Source organism: Oncorhynchus tshawytscha, linkage group LG32, assembly GCF_018296145.1.
Source record: "Oncorhynchus tshawytscha isolate Ot180627B linkage group LG32, Otsh_v2.0, whole genome shotgun sequence".
Taxonomy (NCBI): Eukaryota; Metazoa; Chordata; class Actinopteri; order Salmoniformes; family Salmonidae; genus Oncorhynchus; species Oncorhynchus tshawytscha.
In genome coordinates this window covers 10,879,726-10,902,594 of record NC_056460.1, presented here as the reverse complement: position 1 = coordinate 10,902,594, position 22,869 = coordinate 10,879,726, and the positions used below count along the sequence as shown (strand labels likewise).

The 22,869-nt window shown below is 47.6% G+C and overlaps 1 protein-coding gene across 1 annotated transcript; it reads right to left on the bottom strand.

Moving 5' to 3' along the window:
• Nucleotides 1–216: 216 nt before the first annotated feature.
• Nucleotides 217–15,946, bottom strand: LOC112245712 (serine/threonine-protein kinase N1). Its single transcript, XM_042310661.1, has 20 exons — nt 15,799–15,946; nt 15,325–15,445; nt 12,819–12,964; nt 8,621–8,834; nt 8,034–8,234; nt 7,788–7,897; nt 7,336–7,479; nt 7,132–7,207; nt 6,626–6,755; nt 6,316–6,400; nt 5,940–6,019; nt 5,608–5,680; nt 5,408–5,499; nt 5,036–5,212; nt 3,713–3,775; nt 3,548–3,624; nt 3,220–3,362; nt 2,872–2,979; nt 2,517–2,597; nt 217–2,374 (listed from the first exon to the last, which is right to left on the bottom strand). The coding sequence occupies exons 1-20, from the start codon at nt 15,829–15,831 to the stop codon at nt 2,171–2,173; spliced, it is 2,358 nt and encodes a 785-aa protein (XP_042166595.1). The 5' UTR covers nt 15,832–15,946; the 3' UTR covers nt 217–2,170.
• Nucleotides 15,947–22,869: the final 6,923 nt, after the last annotated feature.

The window sequence follows — 22,869 nt, the reverse complement described above, 5'->3', positions numbered from 1 at the left end:
ACATTCTCATTTCCATAGAAAATTGGCTTGCTTGCATGTTTGGTATAGCATGTTGTAAAATTTGCTGTCAAGCTTTGGGGCCATAGAACTCATTGACACAATGTAATCAACTAAAGTATGCATGTCAATTTATCATGCAAATAAAAAATACTATTTTCCCAAATTAGCAGTCCTACAATGTACTCGCTCATCACACAGTCCCATTCAAAACACAAATAAAACTGCATTTTTGTGATTTATTACAAGGTGGATGTTGATGTTTGCATCTTTTTTATGATTCTTTGCATCGTTTTCTACATGAATTTGAGAGGACATGAGTTGATACTTTCAGGACATTCTTCACAAGTTCACATGGTAAAAGCTTGTCTAAAAATGACCTTTTTTTTATGACCATCTTACTTGTGAAGATAGAGCATTGCTTTAATAGCAGGGAGGTGACAAAGAATGATCTGATGATGAGACACCCAATCAAACACAGTAAACCGTATACACAAGTTTTTCCAACAGATTTTCTTTATAAATAACTAATCTCATACTTTCACTTCCTTTTGTATAGTCGTACACAAGATAAGTAGAGTCTGCAGCCAGACAAACATGATTCACAACACACCCATACACAGAGACAAGGGAGGTAAAGTTTGTTTTCTGTTGACTTCTGCAGACGAGCAGGTACTGTAGTTGGAGGATGAAGCTGCCTCTAAGTTCTGATCTAAGGTCAGTTTTCTTTTCCTAGTGGTTGGAGGTTGGAATAAACTGATCCTAGACCTGTTCTTAATGGTCACTTCAACCTGGAGAAGCCTGAGCATGATTCATTGCTTGGATGTGTTTCCGCTTCATGCCACTGATTGAATTTGAGTGTCTTGAGCATTAAAGTGTGTGTTCGTTTGTGTGAATATTTACATGTTTGGAACGAGACATGCATCCTTCAGCCTTTCTTTTGTGTGTTCAGATATGACCAAATGGCACAGGTGTAGACTGCCACATGACACACCCTTATATAAAATTCACAGACTGGACCAATTAAAAGGCAGTCCCCCCCCCATAATAACTAAAATCAGAACATTTTAAAGAATGTTAAAAGGGCAACAATTGCCCATTGTGAATGCACTAGTGATCTGGTTGGATCACAATTGACCGTTCCTCCAAGCAGTGGTTCTTTACCCCTTCTGTTGACACAAGACTAGCAATGGGTAACTTGATGGGTGATTGTTCACAACGTTGTAACAATGCAGAGTACATATATATAGATGATTCGACACACTGTTGATTCAACTTCCTCCAAGCAATCATTTTGATAGGCAGATGGAGGTACTTCCTTGTCTCCTCTTCGCATTAATGTAAAACATTATCACCCTCATTGCATACCGAGGACCACAGTTAGTTACCAAGGACCACAACATAACAAAATGAAATGCATTTCTATAGATCCCAGTAGAAATTTAAGGCATCATTTCAAGCCATGCACCCACCCCACCAAACCCTCTCCCAAATATTATTTGTGTTTTGTCACAGTATGAAGGAACCAGGCTTGGGGTCCATTCCATTTCAATTCAATTCAGGAAATAAACTGAAATTCCAATTGACTTCCTGAATTGACTGAATTGAAATGGTATGGATCCCAACCCTGAACGTTACATGGAGATCCTCAGATCTCAGAGCAGACTACAACACTGGCACAAAGGAGGATGGAACTGGAAGGCAAAGTTAAAAGGGGTTGACTGTGTAGTAGAAGTTACACATGTTATGACAAGTTCTTGTAAGGACACAGCCATTGGAGTGTTCTAGATAGGGAGGAGGTGGCACAAGCTTAGCGGGCGTCACAGTTTCTTTTTTTCTGTCTTCTTTTCCTTTGGAAAACAGAGTCTCATTGTAACAGAACTTCATTTCCCATCAACCACCAGTCCTCTTGATGGGCCCCTTCTCACAGTTGTGTGAGATGCTGCTGCAGTGTAAAAAAAAAAAACACAGTCACAGAGTCTTGGCCTGGGTCTGCATTAATCTCCTCTAGTTCATACCTCCCACACAGACGTAGACTACACTACAGACCGACCCTTCTCCGTTTCTCATATCACATTCACAGTGTGGTGGATGCAGACCACCCTTGCAGACTGCCGTGACCCCATGACCCTCATATAATGATGATGTGATAGAGGTCACAACCTCTCGACCCCTAGCAGAGGTCGGAGATGTAGTCGAAGTCGCAGAAGCTGTCCTGGTCCTTGCGGGAGAGCGTGCGGGGCTCGCGCGGCGGTGTCAGGGCGGGAGGCTCGGCGGTGAACTCCTCGTCAAAGTTGCTGACGTCCTCTCGGCCCTTGATGGAGGGAACGAAGGGAGGGGGCAGCTTCCTCTGTAACAGGGCCTCCCAATCCAGACCCTGGAGGAGAGAGAGAGAGAGAGAAAACAGGGTTAACAAAAAGCAACATCACGGTGGAAAAATATGTTCCTGCAAAAACAACAAGTGCGGGATGAAGAGAAATGGAAAAAGATGAATATGGTGTCATGGATTTCTGACTCACCCGGAAGAAAGGCTGTTTCTTTATCTCATCAGCATCTTTCTCACCAGAGCCTAGTCTTCTCTCTGGGTTCCTCCTCAACAGCTGTTCATGACACACACACACACACACACACACACACACACACAAATCACATGAATATTGATAGCCGTTATAGAAGTCAAATTACCAGCTGTTATAATAAACTTGCTAATGAGAGAATTATGGGGGTTATTGGGAGGGAGAGTCTTATCAGAACTGCTGTTCCCAGGTAAACAAAATCATGAATTAAAGAGACAAGGATTACAACATTACCATCATTAAACTGACAAATCTGTGAGGTGCCACAGACCATGGACCTATGTGTGTGGTCACATACCCTCCTCATGATGGCGATGGCCTCTGTGGAGAGGAATCGTGGGTAGCGGACCTCGTCATTCACGATGCTGTCAAACACCTCCTCCTCATCGTCACCAGGGAAAGGCGACTAGCAGAGAAATACACTCCGACAATTGAGTGGGAAACCCATTTATAAATACCAGACCTCACAATATAGACACAAACCAAACCCAAGGAGATTTTTTTTGATGTGAATCGACACATTTCTGTTCACGGGATACTGCTACCAAGTGATGTACATTGAATATGTCTACTCAAATAAAGAGTGGACAGATATCTTCTGTCCTCCCATATCTATATTTTGTCCAACTCTTCAATGACGTCTCACCTCTCCCACCAGCATCTCATAGATGAGGACCCCCAGGCCCCACCAGTCCACTGCTCTGGTGTAAGAGGTGTCGGTCAGGACCTCAGGGGCCAGGAACTCTGGAGTACCACAGAACGTACTGGTCCTGTCCCCATAGCCCATCCCTATAGAGGGGGAGATGTTATTACACAGTGTTAAGCATGCAGGCAGGAAGAGACGCAGGCAGGAAGAGACGCACGCAGGTCGGGCACACACAAAACTCGCACTCACATGAGTGTTCACACACACTAGGTATCCAGACGTACGCGTCATAGAAGTGTAAAGATTCGACAAACTTCTGACCACCCACCTTCCTTACAGAGTCCAAAGTCGGCAATCTTTACATATCCGTCTGTATCCAGCAGTAAGTTGTCTAGTTTAAGGTCTCTGGAGGAGGGAGGACATAGGAAATGTTACAGACCGGTCATGGACTTGGATGGAACGCTAAGAGAGTAGATGTGTGTCGTTGACTCACCGGTACACAATCTTGTGGTCATGGAGAAACTGCAGCCCCAGAACCACACAGGCTGAATAGAACCTGTCAACAGAGACAGAAACATGTAAGACACATTCAAAAAAGTGGAGTACACACACACACACACTCTGGGACTACGTACACACAAACACACTCTGAGACTATGTGCACACACACACACTCTGGGACTACGTACACACACATTCTGGGACTACGTACACACACACTCTGGGACTACGTACACACAGACTCTGGGACTACGTACACACACACACAGACTCTGGGACTACGTACACACACCAGGACTACGCGCACACACACACAGACTCTGGGACTACGCACACACACACACTCTGGGACTACGTACACACACACACACTCTGGGACTACGTACACACACACACACACACACACTCGGACTAGGTACACACACACACTCTGGGACTATGTACACACACACACTCTGGGACTACGTACACACACACACACACTGGGACTATGCACACACACACACTGGGACTACGCACACACACACTGGGACTATGCACACACACACTCTGGGACTACGCACACACACACTCTGGGAATATGCACACACACAATCTGGGAATACGCACACACACACTGGGACTACGCACACACATACATACACACACACACACACACACACACACACACACACACACACACACACACACACTCTGGGACTACGCACACACACACACTCTGGGACTATGTACACACACACACACTGGGACTACGCACACACATACATACACACACACACACACACACACACACACACACTGGGACTACGCACACACATACATACACACACACTCTGGGACTATGCACACACACACACTGGGACTACGCACACACACACTCTGGGACTACGCACACACACAATCTGGGAATTCACACACACACACTGGGACTACGCACACACATACATACACACACACACACACACTCTGGGACTATGCACACACACACACTCTGGGACTACGTATACACACACACACTGGGACTACGCACACACATACATACACACACACACTCTGGGACTACGCACACACACACACTCTGGGACTACGTACACACATACATACATACACACACACACTCTGGGACTACGCACACACACACACACACTTTGGGACTACGTACACACACATGGACTACATACACACACACACACTCGGACTACGTACACACACACACTGGGACTGCGCACACACACACACACACACACATACACACACATACACACTCTCTGGGACTAGGTACACACACACACACACACACACTGGGACTACGTACACAGCCCGTGGTTCAGTGAAGACATCAGCGTGGATGTGCATCATGAGGTCACCGCCAGCCGTGTACTCCATGACGAAGCACACGTGTTCCGGGGTCTGGAAACACGCAAACAGGTTGACCAGGAAGGGGTGGTGGGAGACGTTCACCGTCTCAAAGATACGCTTCTCACACATCAGACTGCAGGGAGAGGAGAAAAACAACAGCGGAGGTGGTGAAAATGAGATCTGTGCATTCAGAGTTCAACTTCAAGCCTTGTGTGATGACAAATTGTTGCAGTCATGTAAAAACAAGTCAAGTTTGTAAATGTATTAACGAAAGGTCCGCACACACAGACACACACACACACACACACACACACACACACACACACACCTCTCCACCTCGTCCCGTGCAACAATATCTCCTTTCTTCAGGGCCTTGATGGCGTATATACTTCCTGTCTTCTTATACTCTGACAGCAGCACCTAAGAGAGAACACAGGTAAAACAGACAGGGTTCAAGAGTCACATTTCAGACTAAATCAAAGTGTTTATTTGGACTTGGAAGGCCAAAGGGAGGTTAGAAACGCGTACCTTTCCAAAGTGTCCCCGGCCCAGCACGGCGATCAGCCTGAAGTCCTGGAGGCACAGGAGCTTCTTATGTTCACTGTAGAGAGAGAGACACATTACCACAATAAATCATATCTCCACAGTAAACACAGTGACTGGTCCAGCATGGCCAGAGGTGTGTACTGCATTTCAACAGTTCATACGTTAACGGAGGTTCCTGGAAGCACTTGGTCACTGGTGGCCGCCAATATTACATTGTTGTGTGTGTGAAACCCTCGTGTGCGTAGGTGTACGTATATGACCATTCGTGTGTCCGCATAGTGACCGCGTCCGCGGGAACGAGTGTGGGTGCACACCTGCTCAGAGGGGGGGTTTGGGCAGGGCGATCAGGGGTGAGGTCTGGGGGAGAGAAGGGCTCAATCACTGGCAACCGCTCCTGAGAAAAAGAGAGCAGAGGGAGAAGAAGAGGACAGAGCGACGGAGGGAGGAAGAGGACAGAGCGACGGAGGGAGGAAGAGGACAGAGCGACGGAGGGAGGAAGAGGACAGAGAGACGGGGGGGAGGAAGAGGACAGAGACACAGGGGGAGGAAGAGGACAGAGAGATGGAGGGAGGAAGCAAAGCCAGGAGTGAGAGAGAGAGGTAAATGAAGTGGGTGAGTGTGTGAGGTTCCTCTCATGTTGTATTTTGCTATTCTCTTATTGGGTTTGGTGTCTTCCTGTCCCTCTCTCACCGGGGTGTTATTATCAGAGTCTCTCCTGTAATCATGTCTGACTGGAGAGTCACTGTCCAGATTTAGTTTCTCCACTGAGATCTCCCTGTAAACACGTGCAAACACACACACACACATGTATACGCAAACACACACACATACAGACAAGGGTGGTTAGCGACAGGGTCCAGAGTGCACAGCATGCTACGTGGAGTTCATTCAACAACTTACAGGGATGAATTTGAGGAGTAGATACTTGGGTATAAGTTGCTTGCGTGGGCCACGCACCAAGTCGTGTGTGTGTGTGTGTGTGTGTGTGTGTGTGTAATACCCAGAGTTGAGGTTGTGTGCATTGGGGCTGTAGGTTCCGGTGTTGTTGACGGTGGGGATAGCGTTCCTCAAGAGTCGGACCCAGGTCCCGATGTCAACATTCATCTGACGAGCTCTCAGGAAAGCCTTGCCTGCAAACACACACCGGAACAGTTCAAACACACACACACACACACACACACACACACACACACACACACACACACACACACACACACACACACACACACACACACACACACACACACACACACACACACACACACACACACACACACAATATATAAATCCAGCTGGACACAGCAGCAAACGCACCCATTTTCAAAAGACACCATGCGGTTCAATCTGTTATGACGACAAGGAGGTGCTGTGGTGAGGTCAACCCTTCCGTCATCATCATAATAAAAACGCCATAGAAATACAATCTCATTCTAGCTCTGTGGGAAATACTGTCGTAAGATATCCACTGTACCAGTAGGTTCTGGATTTCTCCCTGCCCTCTCTCACCGTGCTGTTTGGAGAAGACCTTCTTCTGTCTCTGAAGGCGTGGGACTCTCTCAATCACCGGGTTGAAGAATATCACCTGAACAAATCACACACGTCACAACTGCCCTCTATATAATGGATCGATCAACTCATTTACCAAACACAGTTTTGACACTTCTTTAATGGTGTCAAGTTTACAGCGTGTGTGTGTGTGTTGAAACCTACCTCAGCCAGAAGCAGCCCCTGAGGCTCCAGCTCCAGCTGAACTCTGTGTTTCTGGTTGTCCAGGAAGTCCTCAAGCTTCAGGTACTTGAGAGCGCACAGTGAGCGGTAGTCCCTCCAGTACACTGCTATCTCCATCTCCCTGGACTGGAACACACACACACGTAACAAGTTCCAACTAAGATACACACAGACACATGATACCTCTTCAAAGAGCTGACTAGTGTAGGAGCAAGACTGTGTGAAGAGGTTTGGTCCCTTTGTGTGTGTGTGTGTGTGAGAGAGAGAGTGTGTGAAGACTTGTTTCTTTTGTGAGTGTATGAGTGAGTACGTGCGTGCGTGTGTGTGTGTGTGAGAGAGAGAGGACATTTGTACTTGTGTAAGCATATTTGAATGCATAATATTGTCTGTGTGTGTGTGTACGTGTGTGTATGTGTGTGTGTGAGACCACTCACCCTCTCCAGCTCCACAGTGAAGGTCTGATCCCAGGCCTGCTCCCCTACACTCTTCCAGGCTGTCTGACCCACCACTGAGTTATCCATCTTCAGCACCGCACTCACCTCCGCTACAAACACACACACATTTATTACACACACTACACAAACACACCTTTACACAAATATCCATTTAACAGCCCAATTCATGGTAACGGTATGGTTCATTTGACACACACACACACACACTCTACCCGAGCCACTCACAGGAGAGTTCGTCGGTCTTGCTGGGAGTCTTGCCGCTGACGCTCCCGCTGCGTCCGTACAGGTTGCTCTTGCTGCTGCGGTTCATGAAGGAGCGTCCCTCCCCGGGGCTGTAGCAGGGCAGCATGACCGCCGTGCCCTTACTGCGCCCCGGGACCACCTCCAACACCCCCACACAGCCCAGCAGCTGCACCTGGAGAGTACCTGAAGACACCGGGGGGCAGAGAAAGAGAGTAAGCATGCTCCCGAGACGCCACTATCTGGACCTAAAGCAAGTGCTTCACCGCGTGACGTAAAGATGCCCCTGTCCATGTTTAGTTTGAAATGGCATGGTGAAGCTAACCGCTATGAAACCACTGTCAATAGTCCACCATCAAGAAGAATCCATAAGCCAGGGCATGATGCCAGCGAAATAGAACGAGTTTGAATGTACAGTATGTCAAATGCATGCACGCATGACTGTAAGTCACTTTGGACAAAAGCGTCTGCTAAATGGTATATTATATTCATAGACGGTTGAATGTGACGTATACTACAGAGTGTTGTGTGCAGTCCTATCCTATTGACACGTTTAGACCAGTGTCTCTCACCAGTGAGCGGGGAGGGCTTGCTGAGGGTGCTGTACTGGTTGTGAAGGTATGGGGCACTGTGGCGGGAGCTGAAGGCCGGGGAGGAGGCCAGGACTAGTTCCTCCCTGATGAGGCAGGCCTTGGGGTGGTCCTCCGGCAGGTCGGCCAGACGCTGGTCCAGAGAGTCCCTCAGGAGGTCCAACCGCTGGGACGCCTCGCTCAGACGACACTGGGCCTGGAGGAGATGAGAGACCAGGAAGTGTGTGTACTGTATAGAAGTGTGGGTTTACAAATAAGGTAGAGAGATTCAGGGATTTGGAAGGATAGGGCTGAGACCCTAAAGACCAAACCAGGGTCGAGCTCGGTCGGCATGAAAACGTTTCAAACTTCAAAAGAAAGTGTATTTTCAGATTTTGTACAGACACATTTCCACCTGTTTGTACCCAATGAACACAACCCTGGATAATTTATTCATTTATTTTATTTCACCTTTATTTAACCAGGTAGGCAAGTTGAGAACAAGTTCACATTTACAATTGCGACCTGGCCAAGATAAAGCAAAGCAGTTCGACACATACAACGACACAGAGTTACACATGGAGTAAAACAAACATACAGTCAATAATACAGTAGAAAAATAAGTCTATATACAATGTGAGCAAGTGAGGTGAGATAAGGGAGGTAAAGGCAAAAAAAGGCCATGGTGGCAAAGTAAATACAATATAGCAAGTAAAACACTGGACTGGTTGATTTGCAGTAGAAGAATGTGCAAAGTAGAGATATAAATAATGGGGTGCAAAGGAGCAAAATAAATAAAGTAGGGAAAGAGGTAGTTGTTTGGGCTAAATTATAGATGGGCTCTGTACAGGTGCAGTAATCTGTGAGCTGCTCTGACAGTTGGTGCTTAAAGCTAGTGAGGGAGATAAGTGTTTCCAGTTTCAGAGATTTTTGTAGTTCGTTCCAGTCATTGGCAGCAGAGAATTGGAAGGAGAGGCGGCCAAAGGAAGAATTGGTTTTGGGGGTGACCAGAGAGATATACCTGCTGGAGCGCGTGCTACAGATGGGTGCTGCTATGGTGACCAGAGAGCTGAGATAAGAGGGGACTTTACCTAGCAGGGTCTTGTAGATGACATGGAGCCAGTGGGTTTGGCGACGAGTATTAAGCGAGGGCCAGCCAACGACAGCGTACAGGTCGCAGTGGTGGGTAGTATATGGGGCTTTGGTGACAAAATGGATGGCACTGTGATAGACTGCATCCAATTTATTGAATAGGGTATTGGAGGCTATTTTGTAAATGACATCGCCGAAGTCGAGGATTGGTAGGATAATCAGTTTTACAAGGGTATGTTTGGCAGCATGAGTGAAGGATGCTTTGTTGCGAAATAGGAAGCCAATTCTAGATTTAACTTTGGATTGGATATGTTTGAATTGAGTCTGGAAGGAGAGTTTACAGTCTAACCAGACACCTAGGTATTTGTAGTTGTCCACATATTCTAAGTCAGAGCCGTCCAGAGTAGTGATGTTGGACAGGCGGGCAGGTGGAGGCAGCGATCTGTTGAAGAGCATGCATTTAGTTTTACTAGCATTTAAGAGCAATTGGAGGCCACGGAAGGAGAGTTGTATGGCATTGAAGCTCGCCGGGAGGGTTGTTGACACAGTGTCCAAAGAAGGGCCAGAAGTATACAGAATGGTGTCGTCTGCGTAGAGGTGGATCAGACTCACCAGCAGCAAGAGCAACATCATTGATGTATACAGAGAAGAGAGTCGGTCCAATAATTGAATCCTGTGATTGACAGTGTCGAAAGCCTTGGCCAGGTCAATGAATACGGCTGCACAGTATTGTTTCTTATCGATGGCGGTTAAGATATCGTTTAGGACCTTGAGCGTGGCTGAGGTGCACCCATGACCAGCTCTCAAACCAGATTGCATAGCGGAGAAGGTATGGTGTGATTCGAAATGGTCGGTAATCTGTTTGTTGACTTGGCTTTCAAAGACCTTAGAAAGGCAGGGTAGGATAGATATAGGTCTGTAGCAGTTTGGGTCAAGAGTCTCCCCCTTTGAAGAGGGGGATGACCGCAGCTGCTTTCCAACTACCTACCACAAGCATTTTTCGCATTAACATCTGCTAACCATGTGTATGTGACAAATAAAATTTGATTTGATTTGATCTTTGGGAATCTCAGACGACACGAAAGAGAGGTTGAACAGGCTAGTAATAGGGGTGGCAACAATTTCGGCACATAACTTCAGAAAGAAAGGGTCCAGATTATCTAGCCCGGCTGATTTGTAGGGGTACAGATTTTGCCGCTCTTTCAGAACATCAGCTGACTGGATTTGGGAGAAGGAGAAATGGGGAAGGCTTGGGCGAGTTGCTGTGGGAGGTGCAGTGCTGTTGACCGGGGTAGGGGTAGCCAGGTGGAAAGCATGGCCAGCCGTAGAAAAATGCTTATTGAAATTCTCAATTATAGTGGATTTATCGGTGGTGACAGTGTTTCCTATCTTCAGTGCAGTGGGCAGCTGGGAGGAGGTGTTCTTATTCTCCAAGGACTTTACAGTGTCCCAGAACTTTTTTGAGTTTGTGTTGCAGGAAGCAAATTTCTGCTTGAAAAAGCTAGCCTTGGCTTTTCTAACTGCCTGTGTATATTGGTTTCTAGCTTACCTGAACAGCTGCATATCATGGGGGCTGTTCGATGCTAATGCAGAACGCCATAGGATGTTTTTGTGTTGGTTAAGGGCGGTCAGGTCTGGAGAGAACCAAGGGCTATATCTGTTCCTGGTTCTAAATTTCTTGAATGGGGCATGCTTAATTAAGATGGCGAGGAAGGCATTTAAAAAAAAGAATCCAGGTATCCTCTACTGACGGGATGAGATCAATATCCTTCCAGGATACCTCGGCCAGGTTGATTAGAAAGGCCTGCTTGCTGAAGTATTTCAAGGAGCGTTTGACAGTGATGAGTGGAGGTCGTTTGACCGCTGACCCATTACGGATGCAGGCAATGAGGCAGTGATCGCTGAGCTCTTGGTTGAAAACAGCAAAGGTGTATTTAGAGGGCAAGTTGGTTAGGATGATATCTATGAGGGTGCCAGTGTTTACGGCTTTGGGGTTGTACCTGGTAGGTTCATTGATCATTTGTGTGAGATTGAGGGCATCAAGCTTAGATTGTAGGATGGCTGGGGTGTTAAGCATGTTCCAGTTTAGGTCACCTAGCAGCACAAGCTCTGAAGATAGATGGGGGGCAATCAGTTCACATATGGTGCCCAGGGAACAGCTGGGAGCAGAGGGTGGTCTATAGCAGGCAGCAACGGTGAGAGACTTGTTTTTAGACACTTCTAAAAGTAGAAGTTCAAATTGTTTGGGTACAGACCTGGATAGTAGTAGGACAGAACTCTGCAGGCTATCTTTGCAGTAGATTGCAACACCGCCCCCTTTTGCCGTTCTATCTTGTCTGAAAATGTTGTAGTTAGGGATGAACATTTCAGAATTTTTGGTGGTCTTCCTAAGAATGGGGTTGCAAGTGTGTTCAGTGTTCAGACACTAATTATGTACTGCATGCATGTGTAACAGTATAGCTTCCATTCCTCTCCTCACCCCTACCTGGGCTCGAACCAGGGACCCTCTGCACACATCAACAACTGCCACTCAGGAAGCATCGTTACCCATCGCTCCACAAAAGCCAACAACTACTTCAAGGTCTCAGAGCGAGTGACATCACCCGATTGAAACGCTATTAGTGCGCACCACCGCTAACTAGCTAGCCATTTCACATCAGTTACACTCACCCCCCTTTTGACCTCCTCCTTTTCTGCAGAAACCAGTGATCCGGGTCAACAGCATCAATGTAACAGTATAACTTTCGTCTGTCCCCTCGCCCATACCCGGGCGCAAACCAGGGACCCTCTGCACACATCAACAACTGCCTCCCACGAAGCATCATTACCCATCACTCCACAAAAGCCGCGGCCCTTGCAGGGCAAGGGGAACAACTACTTCAAGGTCTCAGAGTGAGTGACGTCACCCGATTGAAACGCTATTAGCGCGCACCACCGCTAACTACCTAGCCATTTCACATCGGTTACATATGGATTCATATGCATCCATGTAGAGTGAGTTTGCACGCAATGAGTTCTGTGGTGTGTATTTGTGTTCTGTGTGTGTCTACACATGCATGTGGTGTGTGTTCATGTTCTGTGTGTGTCTACACATGCATGTGGTGTGTACCTCTGACAGGGTCTTCTTATCCTGGACCTTGCTGGCCCCCAGTAGTCGGAGGACATTCTTAGCTCCCTCTGCCACAGCGTGTTCTACCCTGTAGTGGTGCCTCAGCTCCTCAATACGCAGCTCCACACCACACACGTCCTGGTTACCTGGAGGAGGGGGGAGAGAGAGAGAGAGAGAGAGAGCGAGAGAGAAGGGATGAGTGAAAAGCGCATATAAGGAGTGAGTAGACCTAGACGTATGCGTTTAATGCATAATGTTAACATAGGTTAACTTCAATAATAGTCTAGAAATGATCTGGAATGTTGTATTTATCAGGAAAACTCTATCTCTGAGAGGAAGATGGTCAGTGTAGTTTAGGGCACTCTCCTTTATGCTTTCTGTCACAACCCCAAATCTGACCGGACTTGACAGGTGAATGGACTAGACTGGAGTGGTCCTTCTACCATTCTGCTTTCACCCGTCACTGGTGATGTGTTAAAAGAGACAGGGAAAATATGTCTCCTCTCCAGGAGTGCTGGGACATAAACTCAAGATGACACTTCCTTTTTATTCAGACTGCGGAATAGCAGAGGGGTTGAGACATTTCATCAATGTGTGTTGGAATATTGTCGAGGACAAAACCTTTTTTGGTGTTCTGGATAGGTTTAGAGTGTACACTGTGCTTATGTGAGAGGGAGGAGAGGGGGAGAGAGAAACAGAGAGAAAGAGACAGACAGAGAGAGAGAGAGAGAGAAGGGTGCGATGGAGATAGAGAGCGAAGGAGAGCGTGAGAGGTGGGTGGGAAGAGAGAGAGGGGGGAAGGAAGAGAGAGAAACCGAGAGAGCGAGAGTGGAAGGACAGAGGTAGAGAGTGAAGGAGAGAGTGACAGAGGTGGATGGGGTGAGAGAGGGGAAAGGAAAAGAGAGAATCATGTAGAGAGGGGCAGACAAGAGAGAAGTGGGTGTGTGGTTGAATGAGAGAGAGAGAGAGAGAGAGAGAGAGAGAGAGAGAAAGTGTGAGAGAGAGAGAGAAAGTGTGAGAGAGAGAGAGAAAGTGTGAGAGAGAGAGAGAAAGTGAGAGAGAGAGAGAGAAAGTGTGAGAGAAAGTGTGAGAGAGAGAGAAAGTGTGAGAGAGAGAGAGAGAGAGAGAGAGAGAGAAGAAAGAGAGAGACAGACAGACACAGAAGAGAAAGGTGGGTGGGTATGTGGTTGAATTCCTTTATCTCCTAATACGGTCTTCGGCTGGGTGCCAGAGACCCTTCTGTCTGACCGTAAAGGGGTGTGTGTGTGTATGTGTGTGTGTGCGCGCGCGTGCGCATTTGTGTAAATACAGAGGGAGTGTGTATTTACCTTTACGTGAGTATGTGTTTACCTTTAGGTGAGTGTGTGATGGGGGTCTGTTTCTGCAAGTGCGTGTGTGGAAGTGGAAGTTGTTGGCTAAGTAACCACTAAAGCCACTTAGGGTGAAAATCCCATCCTCGACCCCACATTCACCCTGCTACATTTTAACAAGGATCCCTCGTCACATATGTCTACATTTGAAAGTTGAAGAAGTGCTTCTGACCAGCGACGAGGAAAAAGCCTGGAAGACATATTCCATAGGGAATACACTATCCTCACTAGCCAGAGTTCTGTTGGGTACAGATGGGTACACCAGAAAACGCCTGCCCATAGGAACACATGATCCTTAAAGTCCCTCCAAATAGCTTTCAGTTCCTCTCCCCTCCTTACTCCTTTCCCTCAATCTACCTCTCTTGACCTCCATCAATCCCTCTCTTCTCCAGATGACCCCATTAGCTGTTTCCTGAGGATGGAGGGCACATAAAGGCCCATTCACGTGCCCTTCTGCAATTGAGATTCATCGATCGCCTGCTAACTCGTAACGCACGATGAGTGCATGTGTGTGTGCGTGCGCATGTGTGCGTGCGTGTGCATGTACTTTGAGAGTCAGTGTTTGTATGCGTGTCCTCTCGAGTTTCTACTGGGCCCACAGCTTTGAGAGGGCGAGAGACAGACACACACGCGGGATGTCAATGAGTCTGGCTGCCCTCCTCACTCCAGGAGAGAAGCATCCAGACAGTCCCTGAGGCTGTAGAGTATTGATCTGTTTACTGTTAGCCTCGTCTCAGTCTGGACGGACTCTCAGGGGGAGGTAGATGACTATACTGTACATGGGGAGAGGTTAGAGCTGGGCAGTATTGATGGCCTTTTGACTGAGCTGCTATTTGACGGATTGAGGTAAGGTGAAATGTGCTGGCAACCTTCCAGCCTCACAGACAAAACCTGTACCTCCGAGACAGATTATATCGCCACAGTCCAAAATAGACAGTTACATTTTGCAGGCAGACAGTTGGACACTGGCAAAGTATTGACCTGCAAATCAGACAAATAAATGGACGGACACACAGAGAGAGGGCCGCCCAGACAGACGGAGACACAGAGAGAGGGCCGCCCAGACAGACGGACACACAGAGAGAGGGCCGCCCAGACAGACGGACACACAGACAGGTAAGTATACACTGTCCTACCCTGTGTGTCCTCGGTGTGCTCTGTGGCCTGCACGTTCTTGCGGATCTGCATGCGGATGATGTCGATCTTGGTCTTGCTGTCCTGCAGCATCTGCTGTGCCGTCTGCAGCATCTTCTTGTCCTGATTGGAGGAGGAGGAGAAAGACACAGGAAGACCCGGGTCACATGTCAGGAAGTAGAAGATGTGATGAATCACCTCAAGTCTCAACTGCTTTCTTTTCTTTTCTGCATCTGCACTGATGTGGTATATATATGCTAAATCCTGGTATGAATCCACCATGTTGCTTTTCCCGGTTCCTGTGTTTTCAGATCGCTGTAGATTAAGGAGAAGCATGCATTTAAGCGGGGAGGACATAGAAAAAAGACCTGAGGTGACAGGAGACAAGGACAATCAGCAGATGGGGGAGGGAGGAAAGAGGTGTCGCAAGTACAGAGGGGATGAATCAGCAGATGGCTGGTTAGAGAGGACAGTACCTTGGTGGATCCGTTGGCGTAGATTGGAATCATGTTCTCGGCTCCCTGTTTGACCTTGAGCTCGATGTTGAGCTGTCTCTCCAGGGCGGCAATGCGGTCCTGGCTTGCTGACGAGCGGCTCTCCGCCCCGGGGACTGGGGTGGGTCATCTGGGGGGGTGTCATAGGTCAGATACATGTTGTCATCGCAATACCAACGCAATACCTTGAGGTTCAATCTATCACGACAGCCAAAAAAATCTCCCTTTTCATACTTGCACGGCTATGACTACGCAAGGGGGCGACACATAAAAGTATGAATGGAATCGTTTAAAAACATACCCTTGTTGTCGTCTCCTCCCTTGACCATGATGTGAGCGTCCAGCTCCTGCAGCTGAGCATGCAGGTCTTCCAGCTTGCGGTTGGAGCTGCGTAGTTGGGAATCCACCTAGTGAATAACACACAACAACAAATGACATTTACATTGCAACTTTCCAATGCTCGTAGCCCATTACATCAATGCGTGTCAGTGAATGTGTAATGCCTCGCGTTGTGCTGTGTCACTATGTTAACTTACATGTAACGCCCTACGCTTTATTTGATGAGACCCAATAAACACAATGAAACTATTATAAAACGATTCAATTACATTGTAAGAAGGGGGAGACTTATAGTACGAGTGTAAGGGGAGGAAACCTAGCCTACCTGGGAGGCATTCCTCTTATCGGTGGTGGCCCTGCGGAGGTTGTCAGCCCCCTCCTTGATCTTCAGCTCCTTCCTGATCTCCCTGCGGATCCTCTCCCTCTGCTCATCAAGACGATGCTGCACCGCGGTGTCTGAGAAGTCCGAGCTCTGGTCCAGACCCAGCTGCTCTAAGACGGACAGCCCACCTGGGTCACTCTGGACAGGGGGAAGAGGGGGAAGGATGAGGGGTGAAACAGGGGGGGAAGGGAGAGAGAGGAAAGGGAGCAACAGAAGACAGAAGGAGGGAGAGGAAGGAAGAGGGAAAGAGAGGATAGAACAAATGTTAGCATGTGTTTGTAGAAAACTCAAATGCAGGCTAAATACATATTTCAGGAGGACGATAGCTAGCGACAACGTTCAAGACGTCACATCTCTCCGGTCCACAGTCCCCCCTGAAATTGCCAATGTTCTGAGCTCTAAATTGGAGCTTGACTGTCAGGGGACCAGCGGGAGACTGAATGAATCACTGCTATAGGAAATCGCAGCCCCCCCCCCCAAAACCGTAAACAATACAAAAAACAGCACATCACCTCCTGGCTGTCGTCGTCCTCAAACAGCCCATCGCCATGCCAACACATAGTCCCCTTTCACCTTTAAATTACAACCGCCAGACCACAGCGACAGAGAACCTCTGACAACACCGCTGGCTAAAACCACACCGAGGCTCATTGAGTTGGACTAGAGAAACAGAAAGGAAAAGATAGTTGGGGTTGTAGAGGAGTAACGTTAGAGGGGGACAGGATATCTGTCCCACACCAGCTCAGGCCCTTCCTGTTTCCTGCCTGTGTCGCTCTGCTATCAGGGAGAGAACGAGAGGGGGCCGCGTTCCAAACATACTAAAAAAGCATCCTTCCCTCCTGTCTTTGAAGTAAATGACTAACCACGTTTCCATCCACTGCTTTTCTGTGAGTAAAGTAATAGCGTATAAAAAATATAAAAAATAAACCCTGACAGCTGTGATGGAAACAGGAAGTGTCGGTACAATTTTATAAAGGCCGACGGATAATCTGTCCGTTCGACATGGTGGGGTCGTTTTGTGTCGGTAAAATGTATTATGCGAGGAATGGTGGTGGAAAAGCCTTTATACTGACAAATAACCATCATATCGAAGTGAACTTGGAGTCACACATGTTGTGTGGTCCTCCCACTACGACTCGAGAAACCATGCAGTTTAAATTAGGCTACAGATGAAATATGTTGTGAACTCCACAGGGGGGTGAAAGTGCACGGTACGAGCTTGATGCTCCTTTCCAATAAATGCAGAGGGTCTTATTCTGGTGATGATCGATGTTTGACTGCCGTTTTGACAAATAAAAACATTATTGCGCTTATCCATTAATCTCATTGTGTAGCCTACTGCACGGTATCTGCCAGCTGTTGGCTAGATCACACGTACCAAGACCAGAGTAGGCACGTTCTCTATTTAACGCAACAGCAAAACTACAGTTGAAAATGCAATGCAAACACACTGACTGCACGGCCAGGCACGACTCCAACACCATCATTAAGTTTGCCCATGACACAACAGTGGTAGGCCTGATCACCGACAACGCCGAGACAGCCTATAGGGAGGAGGTCAGAGACCTGGCCGTGTGGTGCCAGGACAACAACCTCTCCCTCAACATGATCAAGACGAGATGATTGTGGACTCCTGGAAAAGGAGGACCGAGCACGCCCCCATTCTCATCGGCGGGGCTGTAATGGAGCAGGTTGAGCGCTTCAAGTTCCTTGGCGTCCACATCACCAACAAACTAACATGGTCCAAACACACCAAGACAGTCGTGAAGAGGGCACGACAAAGCCTATTCCCCTCAGGAGACTGAAAAGATGTGGCATGGGTCCTCAGATCCTCAAAAGGTTCTACAGCTGCACCATAGAGAGCATCCGAGACGTGGCGCTCTGGTACCGCTTGCCGTGCGGTAGCAGAGAGAACAGTCTATGACTAGGGTGGCTGAAGTCTTTGACAATTTTTTGGGCCTTCCTCTGACACCGCCTGGTATAGAGGTCCTGGATGGCAGGAAGCTTGGCCCCAGTGATGTACTGGGCCGTTACACTACCCTCTGTAGTGCCTTGCGGTCGGAGGCCGAGCAGTTGTCATACCAGGCAACCTGACTGGTTGCATCACTGCCTGGTATGACAACTGCTCGACAAAGGAGATGATTGTGGAGAGGCTTCTAAACTGCTTCAATCCCCCAGCCATAAGACTACTGAACATCTAATCAAATGGCTACCCAGACTACTTGCATTGCCCCCCCCCCCTTACGCTGCTGCTACTCTCTGTTATTATCTATGCATAAACCACTTTAATAACTCTACCCACATGTATACATAACCTCAATTACCTCGACTAACCGGTGCCCCCGCACATTGACTCTGTACCGGTACCCCCTGTATATAGCCTCGCTATTATTATTTTACTGCTGTTCTTTAATTATTTGTGACTTTATTTCTTATTTATTTTAGGTATTTTTCTTAAAACTGCTTTGTTGGTTAAGGGCTTATAAAGTAAGCATTTCACTGTAAGGTCTATCTGTACCTGTTGCATTTGGTGCATGTCACAACTACAGTTTGATTTGATAATTCAATATTTATCCGGGACACGAAAACTTAAGCGAAAAAGTAAATTGCGTGTGCACTACTTCATCACGCACTGATTAGTATCTGCCACATGTCAGTTTGCTGGAAACACAACTGGTGGGAAAAATATTTTCTTTATGCAGATTTTACAATATTCTCATTAAAAAAATGTTTCAATTTGGATAGAAACCTAGCTACTAGTAGACATGGCTGAGAGTGGGGAAGCTGTGAACCCTTTGCTTTCACCAATCAAAACGTGTTACAGCCCTGATTAGTGATTACCTCAAGGAAGGATGGAAGGACACACTTCAAAACTACTGGAATGGGGCCAGTCAAATAAGTATGGGAGGATGAGCCATTTTGACCTTTGACTTCCTCTGAGCTCATAATGTGCACAGGGCTGAGTGCCGTGGCCACTAAAAGCTAACCGCTACTCTTTAACAAGAGGGAGGAGAAACAGAGCAGAGTAGAGAGCATCCTTGCCCAGGCTGTCAGCTCACATTACAGGAAAGGAGGAGAAATAGAGGTTAACGGTTAGCAAGCGCCTCATTCAGATCATATGACAGGAAGAGACCAATGTTTAGCTAGCGCCTCATCCAACTGGTATTACAGGAAGAGGCTAACGTCTAGCTAGCGCCAACATCCATCTGATATGATAGGAGCGGCTAACATAAAGTTAGCCTTTAGCACTCCCTGCCTGTGGTTCCTAGTGAACTCACTCCAGAACCATGGGGCTAATGGCTAGCTAGTCCCAACATCCATCTAATATGATAGGAGAGGCTAATGCTAGCAGTTAGCGCGACTCTAGGACCCTGGGGAGGTGCTCCAGGCCCAGACTGAGTGGGTGGGAGGCTTGCAAGGTCTTCAGGCCCGCCGCGACCTGAATTAAAGATGACAAAGTTTGCTGCTGTGTCTGTAAAGCATGGAGGAGGCAAGAGAAACTCTCGCTCTGCAGACTGGCTGGTGCACTCCCTGCACTGTACTGTTAGCCTGGTTAGGGATACACTGTACTGTAGTGTAGAAGGCCGTGGGTGTTGAGTTGACTGGGGGTTTGAGCCTGACTGTGCTGCTTTGTTGTGTTCTACTTCTACCACATCATAGGCCTAGAGGACGCCTGAACTGAACCCGTCTGTTTCTGCTTCAGGAGCTTGGTGTCGCCTTGTGTGCTGGCAAGGCGATGTTGTTGAACGCAGAAAGAGTCTGGTACACAGGATGTCTGAACTGGAGCCGTGCTGACAGTCTGTTTCTGCTTTAGCTTGTTGTTGTCTAGCCATATCAGTGTGGCAACTGGCAAGGCAGTGATGCAACTAGTGTTGTTGAATGTAGAAAGAGTCCGGTACCCAGGTTAGCTGAGCTGGCCCTTCGCTCAGGAAGGCCAAGGTTGATTATTTGGTAAATATTTTCTTAACTCACACTGTTGGTTAAGGGCTTGTAAGTAATTTCACGGTAAGGTCTACACTTGTTGTATTCGGTGCATGCGACAAATAAAGTATGATTTGATAGAGAGTGTGGGGGTTGAAGATGAACAGAAAAGATAGTATCCCCGATAAGAGGAAGTGTCAGTGTGTGAGGCTACTGCGGGTAAAAGTGGCCCTTCGCCACAGATCTAGGATCAGCTAGGTCCAAATCCTGGCCTTGACCATTAGCGGGGAAAACACAAAACTGACCTTAGATCAGTGTCTGCACCACCAGAGCTCCAATTAAATGGCAATTGAATTAGGCCTATATCACTGTCAACACGGCAAGTTGTCCAGCTGCTCCTAGACCCACTAGGACTTTCACACAACTGCACCAATGTGTAATACATAGCCGTCTGGTTGGAATCCCCAACGCAGTAAGTACCGATAAGTGCATAGAGATAATGGCTGGCTAATTCAATAGATAGTGGTGCCATTAGCTATATGCTAACAGAGGCTAATTCAATAGATAGTGGTGCCATTAGCTATACGCTAACAGAGGCTAATTCAATAGATAGTGGTGCCATTAGCTATACGCTAGCAGAGGCTAATTCAATAGATAGTGGTGCCATTAGCTATACGCTAGCAGAGGCTAATTCAATAGATAGTGGTGCCATTAGCTATACGCTAACAGAGGCTAATTCAATAGATCGTGGTGCCATTAGCTATACGCTAACAGAGGCTAATTCAATAGATAGTGGTGCCATTAGCTATACGCTAACAGAGGCTAATTCAATAGATCGTGGTGCCATTAGCTATACACTAACAGAGGCTAATTCAATAGATAGTGGTGCCATTAGCTATACGCTAACAGAGGCTAATTCAATAGATCGTGGTGCCATTAGCTATACGCTAACAGAGGCTAATTCAATAAGACCAGCGGAGGAGAGAGAGAAGAGAGGGAACTGAAGAGAAGGAGAGAACATGGTCAGATTGCATTAGAATGTCATGAGCTCACGATGGAAAACAGTCTGCCGGAGTTTCCTGCTCCAAGATAACGATTTGAACAGAGATACAGTCACACACACACACACTACTGGCACGAGATACTGTCGCCCACGCTCGCCCACTGTGGTCTATCTGGGTTCTCTTACAGCCACTGGCTTCACACACACACACACACACACACACACGCACACACACACACGACAGGGGATGAAGCATGAGTCCAGTCAGTACACCGATCACACCCTCTATAATAACAATACCCTGGCAATGGGTCATGCGTGTGGACACACTCCGGAGACCTGCAGTGATGTGGAGAGTTTAAGTCAGGCCAAGGGAGGGGATTTTGGTGTGAGTGAGTCAGCTTTCTGTGTGTGTGTGTGTGTGTGTGTGTGTGTGTGTGTGTGTGTGTGAGGCCAGTGGCGGTAAGAGAACTCAGATACACCGCCGTGAACCATTGACACTCCGCCGCGACTCCATTCAATTGTGACGTTACGGAGCTCACAGGTCGTCCATCTTGGGAAGTCGTCTAGGGTCACCAGACATACACAAACTTTGGTGAAAATCTTGATCAATACGCAAAAGCAGAGGCACTGACAGAGTGTGTGTGTGTGTCCTGGTTGCCGGTCCCAAATAAAGAGCAGATATTTATTACGCCGGTCTTTACGGTACCCAGAGTCTCTCTGACAGGAGTGTGTGTGCGACTGTGTGTGTGTGTGTGTTACATCCAGAGGGAGTGTGTTCTGTGTCTTGATGAGGGAGACAGTACAGTCAGTACACAGTTAGAGCACAGGGCCCCTCATGAGGTAAACAGACGGTTTCTCTCTCTGTGCTCCCACTTCTTGGCAGTCTACACAGCGTATAAACACACACACACCATCTCCCACACACACTATGTATGTGGCCATGGCTGGTGAACACACACACACACACACACACACACACACACACACACACACACACACACAAAATGTGTGTGCGCGTGCAGGTACAATGGCTGCTTTTTGAAATAGGTTTTCTGTACTAACTTAGTTGGCCTAATCAACGTTCCCTCTCATCAAGTGGAACATGGTCACATTTCTCAGTTCGCCTACTTGCAACAGCAGGGAATAACCAGTTACCACATATAAACTGGACGAGAAGGCAGACGGAGGAGATGATGAGAGACAGAGAAAACAAGTAGAAAGAGCATGTCATCCCCAGGGCTTGGAGAGAGAGCGGGAGAGAGAGGGAGGCAGGGCGCGGGAGCGAAAAAGAGAACGAGAGCGCACACCTGCAGCTTTACTGCCCGTATGTCTCTCAGTGGCTCCAGCCCTGCAGTAATGAGAGAGAGAGAGAGAGAGAGAGAGAGAGAGAGAGAGAGATGAAGGG

What these genes read in the sequence shown, in the direction of transcription:
- LOC112245712 (XM_042310661.1), bottom strand. Translation starts at nt 15,831, where the DNA reads ATGATTCCAATCTACGCCAACGGATCCACCAAG. An exon ending in GCACACAACCTCAACTCTGG is followed by an intron (nt 6,401 to 6,625) that starts GTATTACACACA and finishes ACGTGTTTACAG; the next exon opens with GGAGATCTCAGTGGAGAAAC. An exon ending in GCCGGGGACACTTTGGAAAG is followed by an intron (nt 5,500 to 5,607) that starts GTACGCGTTTCT and finishes GTTCTCTCTTAG; the next exon opens with GTGCTGCTGTCAGAGTATAA.